Source organism: Cariama cristata, unplaced genomic scaffold (assembly GCF_000690535.1).
Source record: "Cariama cristata isolate BGI_N322 unplaced genomic scaffold, ASM69053v1 scaffold35099, whole genome shotgun sequence".
In the NCBI taxonomy this organism is placed as follows: Eukaryota; Metazoa; Chordata; class Aves; order Cariamiformes; family Cariamidae; genus Cariama; species Cariama cristata.
This window is the reverse complement of record NW_009636972.1, coordinates 3,260-11,072: the sequence shown is the minus strand read 5'-3', so window position 1 is coordinate 11,072 and position 7,813 is coordinate 3,260. Positions and strand designations below refer to the sequence as shown.

The window sequence follows — 7,813 nt, the reverse complement described above, 5'->3', positions numbered from 1 at the left end:
AGCAGCAAGCCGGCTTTGCCTCATCCTGACGCAGCTAGCTTATCTCATCAACACAAAGGGCCCTTCATGCAAGCTGGCTTCCACATTAGGATTTTGACCTGCTAATGGAAATAAACTGCACTTCCAACGGACATAGCTATTCACCAAAGGATCTTAAGGGTAGCACTGAAGTAGTAATTTGAAAAAATGTTTGTTCCATAAAAAACCCCATAGAACAGCCCGGTCAGAGCAAGACTCAAGGGGATGCCTGTAGCCAGCTGTAACTGCTCAGGTCCCAGAGCGGTGACAACCACTCTGCTCCTAGGCAGCTCTTTTCACATGCAAAAGCCAAAGGACGTTCTGTGAAAGAACAAGAGCGAGGTTAGATCCCATCACTTCTCAAGGATGCATTTTCAGGGCTATGCTTCCTCTGCAGAGGAAACTCTGGAGACGATCACAGAAATCACACACCAGTATTTTGCATTCAGTTACTATTTGGTTTGCTTAGAAGTTATGGCAAAGTTGGGCATTACTCAGCTTTTGCCTTTGCAACAGCAATATTTCCTCGCAGTACAGTCACAATCAAACAGTCTTCGACATTCCACTGATCCCAATGTTCATGCCTCAGTCATAGCCCTTGAAAAAGATTAACCCCCTATCACCTGTGCTTAGTTAGAATAAAAGATATCAATGTACTGCATGAAAACAATATTATAAAGACAATATACTTGCAAAAAAAAATAATTCCCAGAGCTCTAAAAATAAAGCTACATACCCAGGGCGGGGCAGGGGGGGGGGGGGAGAAGAAGGGAGGGGGCAAGTGGGTTTCGTTTTTTGTTTTTTGTTCCCCCCCCCAGTTACAAAATCTTAAAACCCAAGCTATAAATGGCAGGTAACGTTTGCAAAGAAACCCTGAATTCAGAGAATACTCATGTAAGCTGATTCATACAGGAACTTTCTAATCAAGTCAGTCATTTGTGACTCAATGAGTAGGTACTGACAGATACTTGGCAAAAATCTGAGCAAGACTGTATGTTCATGGGACGCTGACCAGCTTCCAACCCAGACATTCCCGAGCCAGTTGTTTTCCCATGTGACACCACAGTCCACTGGTCTTCACAGAAGCACTGACCCATCTTCCATCAGACATTAACATCTCACATGTCCCAAGGAGGCAAGCCCAAGGTCTAGCTACAGCAACCATCACTTCAAGTTTGCAAGTGACAAAATTGGTGGGCTTCAGAGACCACCAAGACATCTTCAACAGCTACCAATTCTGACTGCTCTGAATTCATCCTCTGGGTCAGCTGGTCTCAGAATCACTGCTCCTAGAGGCAGCAACGCTAGACTTGAGCTTCTCAGGAAAAACAAACAAAACAAAACAAAAAACACCACCACTTTTCCAGAGCACCCACTTGGTCACCTTGAAGACCAGATACTGAATAGATGGATCCTGGGCCTGACAACATGTTTATCCTTGATTAAGATAAAGCAGGCTAGCAATAGCAGCCAAAGCTCAAACCCTGAGGGAATTGTGCAGTGATCTGGAGAGCTCAGCTTATTCTCCTTGACACCGAACAGATTTAGATTCTCGACCACTATTTCTTCTAAGGTTCTGCAGCAGTATTCCGTGACCTGCAGCCTGGGGACTAATACTTCTCTGGAAGACACAGAGATTGCAGGCCATTGCAAAAGAAAGCAAATAAATTTTTTCTTCCCCCCAGCTCACACAGTTAAAAATGCAGAAGAGTAAGAAAACAATTGTTCTAACTTTAGACTAATTACAGTTTAGTTTTAAGACAAAACTCTTGGCTCTACACTGGTAAATTTGAACACTGGGTTTTTCCACAAAACTTGACAAGCAGTGCTATGAAGTGCCTGCAGAGCACCACACTGAATAGGAAAGGGCCATTTGAAGACCTACCTAACTACATCCCACAATAGACTTATTTGAAGATACCACGTGTGGTTTTTTTAAACACATGCACTCCATGAAGACTCTGGCCAGCACAAAGTCTTTGAAGTATACTATTTCAGAAAAAAAACCCAACTGAAAATAATCCTGCTCCGTTTTCAGGAGTTACTCCACAACACCCTGATAAGGTCCAACTGTTTTGTTATTTCCCACAGAAGAGGAACACCATGCGAAGTCAGCTGTAGTGCATGCACACAGAAGGATCCTAGGGTTCACAAGGCTACTGGTTCTATTCACAGCCTCATGCCTCAGATGAGGCTAAACCTGAGGAGAAGTGCTCACACCGTGATACAAGAGGACATTTCTTTTAACCTGTATATGGAGTTGAGATCCCCACACGCCACTTATTTAACAAAAACACAGGAAGTCCTTACTGCTTTTGAAGTAATTGTAATTCCCTGCATTGGAAGCACACACATTCTACCATTTTGCCATCATATAAATATCATCTTACAAATTTTAACAGGATCTTAGTTTGAGAACTGTAAGAAACAGATAATGCTAGCTAACTACTTTCAAAGATGACAAGCACGTTAGAATGATGGAGAATGTCTCTGTATTTTTTTACTGCTTGGCAATATATGAACATGAGAAGAATCACGCACACTATCTTAAAGATTATGCTAACCACCATACAAGGTCAAGCGATCAAGGCAGGAGGAAGGCAGCAAAACTGGAAACTGCCGTCTTTGAAGCAGAACATGCTGATTAAAATATTTGTTATTAAACATGAGTAAAAGAAAACAAATGCCTTCAAAATTTTTCACTGACCTCCTTAATGCCTTGACACCACCATTCAGATCACAGTTCTAAGAATGGACTCATAAGGAGCATGTCTAAAGAAGAGCAACAAAGCTGGTGAAGGGTCTAGAGCCCAAGCCTGATGAGGGGCGGCTGAGGGAACTGGGGTGGTTTAGCTTGCAGAAAAAGAGGCTGAGGGGAGACCTGATCGCTCTCTACAACGACCTGAAAGGAGGTTGTAGCCAGGTGAGGGTCGCTTCTTTGGGGGTTACTTCTCCCAAGTAACAAGCGACAGGACAAGAGCAAATAGCTTCAAGTTGTGCCAGGGGAGGTTTAGATGGGATATGAAGAAGAATTTCCACACTGAAAAGGTTGTCAAGCATTGAAACAGGCTGCCCAGGCAAGTGGTGGAGTCACCATCCCTGGAGGCATTTAAAAGACGTGTAGATGTGGTGCTTAGGGACACGGTTTAGTGGTGGGCTTGGCCGTGCTAGGTTAATGGTTGGACTCCATGTTCTTAAAGGTCTTTTGCAACCTAACCGATTCTATGGTTCTGTGATCTACTTCCTTTCAGTGGGTGATTACAGAGCCCTAACTCAGTAGGGCAGTATGTTCCTAAACTGACAACACCCCCCCAATGTATGCCAAAATGTACTACTTAAGATTTTTATTTCACACAAAAAAAGATAGTATCAAACAATAGCTAGAATATTGGCAGGAGCTGCAATGCAACCACTAAAACCAGACACTATCTTCCATTTCTGTTCAGAAAATTGAGTAGGACGCAGAAAGTACAAACACCAAAGTTCAAGTTAGGATTTTTTTTTAGCACTGAAGGAGGGGCGTACACTATTTCAACCTCAGGTAAACCCAAATTCAGATATTAAAACAAAGTGCAGATACTTAGAGCAGCCTTTCTCCTCCCTCTTTTTCTTTTCTGAAGCTGTAGTCCTTACGGCAGCTTCCAACACTGGATTCTGGCTGTCAGTTGAGACTTACCACAAAGATTTTGTGGCAATGCTGGTATACACGTGCATGATATCTGCACGCTGTACAGCCATCAGCACTGCATGTAAATGTACACACTTCCCTGTTGTACAATCATACAATATGTAGCTTAGTCCATGGAGCACATTGTGACCATGGGGAGGAAAAAAAATAATTTGTTTTTCAGTTCAGGCTCCAGACAGAGCAGAGAAGACAAGCCCATCTCCACAGCACTATTTCAGAATCAAGTCGTGATGCTGTTTAATCCTCAGAAGTGTTTTAGTGTTAAACCAACTACAGCTAGAAATGTGTAACTTTCTGAGTTATTTCGGCCTGCAAGGTAATGAAGTCAGATATGACAACAGCAAGAACCGCCATCTAGAAAATTGCAGAGTGTGGCCCAATTAGACCCGTGTCTAAGGCTTGAGAACTCCAGTACTCAGTTCACTGATGGGGAGCGAGCTAGATTTCAAGGTTGTTGGCCTCGATTATCTGGCTCTGAAGGTCTGTATTATTTCAGTCTTCACACATTAGCATCCTGACTTCAAAAAAAAGCTTTTAAATGAGTGCCAGTGGTAAATGGACAGGACTACTCATGCAGTCCGCTTTCTCTCATTACAGATCCCAGAACTACCACTAGAGATAAATTATACAGATCTCAGCTACATCAAATGCCACGCCTCTCTACCTCAGATTTAAATCTGATCTTAGTGTTAGGGAAAGGGTAGGTATCATGCTTACCACTAATTTTAGGCAACTGAGGCAACCCAACTTCATATGGAAGTAAGCTGGACCAGTGTCTAGGCCAGACTTTTAATTGCTCAAAACCAGAGGCTTAAAGTACGGCCATCATGATTTCACTGGCTTTACTTTAGGATTACCCATATAACTATTTGGAGTTGCTAAGGCATAAATGCATTAAGTCCATCTGTCTAGATTCTTCAAAAACTTTTAACCACAATGACTTCTTTTTATGTTACCTCCACCACCACTGGAAACATTCACCGCTGTACTCATTCACATGGCAAAAGGTAGCTATCTACAGTACACAGCAGCACTACAACAGTAAGTTCAGCACAGAACTGCAGTACCGCCGTAACACCATCTGCACACATCAGGCTCTTCCCAAATCAATTCTGCACTTACTCCATCTACAAGACTTAATGATGGGATTGGACACTACCAAGTGACAATTTGACACCAGCTCTGGTATACCAAGAGACTTCTTAATTGATTTGTGTTATGAACACCATGAACTAGTAGCAAGGTACTTCCTGACTGACAGAGTAAGCTTCCAAATTTTGCCAGTAAAAGGTGTTTAAGGTCCTCTGAGACTGTGGTTCCTGAGCTCCTACTGCCAACAGGCCAGTAGTTTTGGATAAGCCTCAGTATTAGCACAGGCAGCACACAAAACGGTACCTGTCATTCATGACCATGATTGCTCCATACATTGTTTTCAAGGGATCTGCTTCTTCAGAGGTACAGAAACATTTTGTTCACCATTAGCGCTGACCTGCAGGCTTTACTCTGAGTGACAGCATAAATCCACATAGTTTTATGGATTAAAATACTGCTACATCTCGCCACAAAATAGTTTAGGGGAAAAGAAGTTAGTTTCCTCTACATAAAGCAGTTTGAAAATAATTTTGTTGAAAGATGCATGCACATGAATGGAATTGGACCATTTATTGTCTTACCTTCTTAGATCTCCAACAGCGACAGTACACGGCCTTGTCTCCCAGATCTTCCATATCAAATGCATGGACTACCTTGGGGTTATCCTTCTGGATATGGGGATTCACCATTGCTTTGCAGCATTTGTCTTTAGAGAGAAATTTTTTGTAAGCTAGATACCCAACAGCAGCCGCTCCAGCAGCTAACGAGACTGCAGCAATCCATTCAACTAGAATAAAAGAGAAGAAAACAAGAGAGACTGTTAGTTTTGGACCACAACATTCTATTAAAACTACTCACTAGTAAATGTCTTCATGCTCGTGGCAACACCTTTACTTTCCAACAGACCTTTTTGTTCTGTCGTAGTAACGCAGTACTTTAGAAGAATATTTTTTTGGGACACTCACCTAGTTAATCTACTCCTTTCTACTGATCAGAGTTCTCCTTCATGCCAATCCCTCCTACACAAGGGTGAAGATTAACCTGGCAGGGTTTTGGGTTTTTTTTTTTAGGAATCTCCGATACTACCATCAGTAGTATAGCGTTTCCAAGTTCAGCACATTAAACCAGCTATACGTACACTCTGTAGCAGCAAAAACACTCCCTCTTTGTTTCAGTTGCAGGGAAGTTACTAAAGAAGAATGCCCAGCACCAACAACCCAAGCAAGATCCCCCAAGGTATGGGTATTGAGTAGCTTTTAATATAATGCATCTCGTAACTAAAAAAAGTTAACAGGTGTTTGGCAACAGGGAAATTATTTAATATACTACCACCAGGAACAAAAGCCAGCTTAGATTAAATCCCTACTGTGGTGTACAGGAAAGAACAAGGATCCAAAAAGATTATATTTAAGAATAATAGCACAAGTTTATTTTAACTGGATTAGGTCCTGACTCTCTGAAATACGACTTCCGTTAAAAAAAAATAAATCGTCTTTCCACCACCTCTCATCCTCGCTTTTCCTCCCTCTAGTTATCTCTAAAATCTTTGCAGTCTTGCTCACTTAATATATTTTCCTTTTCTGCAAGTTTTCCTACTTTTTTTGTGGCTTTATTGTTTTCCCTCTGCCTCATGAAAATATGCTGGACTTTGTCCCGAAGGTTCTGGTTCTGGGAACAGCCCCAGCCGTTTCTCTCAGAGCAGCGGATGGCTGATCTTTCCTGGCTTTTTATCCACCACTTCTCTTCATACACATAACATGTACATAGAGAGTTCGGCTGCCTCTACAGACAAATAAATGAAACAAGAACTTAAGTTTTAGCACATTTACACAACTAAGAAAACTAGAACAGTCTCCAGTTGGTAATTTCTATCTTGCCCTTCCGTGTTTGCATCGGATTTGAAAGATGCCAAGCCAGATGGCATCTTTGGAGCAAGAGACATCACTACATTAAAGGCCAAGAAGAAACAAAAAGCCTTTGTCAGTTCTTGCTACTTTCCACAGCCAACTGACTTGCTGTATTGCCACAGTCAGCTTGCACTAAAAGTATCACGAAGGTTTTCTGCCCCGTCCCACAGCCTTTTCTAAAATCCATGCCAAGCCCTTTCCTCAGCTACAACACTGTTAGCTCATACGCACCAGGCTGACGCACAAGGGTCTGGATGTAGCAGTACGTGGAATTAGACAAATACTTGTACCATGTCTGCAGCCCTGTAAGATCAAGGAGGGCAGCCACTCCTTTAGAGTCTTACTAAAGGAGTAAAAGATGCAGAAATCCTTCAGAGTTCATTTTCTTAGTAAATGAAGCAGAAGAGACCAACATACACCGAGACCCCGCCTGCAAATGAGTGACAAACCCTCCCTGTAACAACAAGGTGATATTAGGATACAGAAAACCATCTTTAACATCAAAGAATTTAGGGCACGTTTCCCTGCTCCTAAGCTCCTTAAAACAATAAAAGTCCCAGAGAGCATATTGTGATTTCAGTGTTTTATATCCATCCAGCGAGTTCTCACCTCTTCATTTCCCCAATACAAACTAGCCAGAGTAACGCATTCACTTTAATGGGTAAAGTAGCAATGAGGTGAAATTAAAGATGAGATTCTATGAAAATCTGCTTTAATCGAGCAAAACAGCCCAAATTAATCCAAAGAACAGTCATAGCTTAAATCAGAGGCGGCACGTTCTCCCAAAGAAAGCAACCGCAGAGAGTCTGCAGCCTCCTTTCTCCTTCTCGCTTGAGCACGTTTCGCCAAGCAGAGCAGGGCTGCGGCAGGGAGGAGGTACTCAGCCAGGTCAGGGACAAGCTGGGTCTGACAAGTTTAAAGTGATTTGTGATGAAATGTCAAGTGCAGCTACAACAGCAGCAGACAAAATGGAGGGATTGCCCATACTGGGGATTTTGGAAAAGGAGCAGTTGCAAGGATTGCCCAAGCTGCTAACCGATACGTCGCCGATGGATCAAATCTTAACCAACATTTTTAAATAACTGATGAGGGGACAGTGATAGACTGT

At 42.4% G+C, this 7,813-nt stretch overlaps 1 protein-coding gene across 1 annotated transcript; it reads right to left on the bottom strand.

The window, feature by feature from the left end:
• Positions 1 to 5,379: 5,379 nt before the first annotated feature.
• Positions 5,380 to 5,585, bottom strand: CISD1 (CDGSH iron sulfur domain 1; the record flags this gene model as incomplete). The annotated part of the gene is made up of 1 exon (XM_009708125.1): positions 5,380 to 5,585. A coding segment is annotated over one exon (206 nt), but the record flags the coding sequence as incomplete, so codon positions are not given.
• Between the last annotated feature and the right edge of the window lie 2,228 nt (positions 5,586 to 7,813).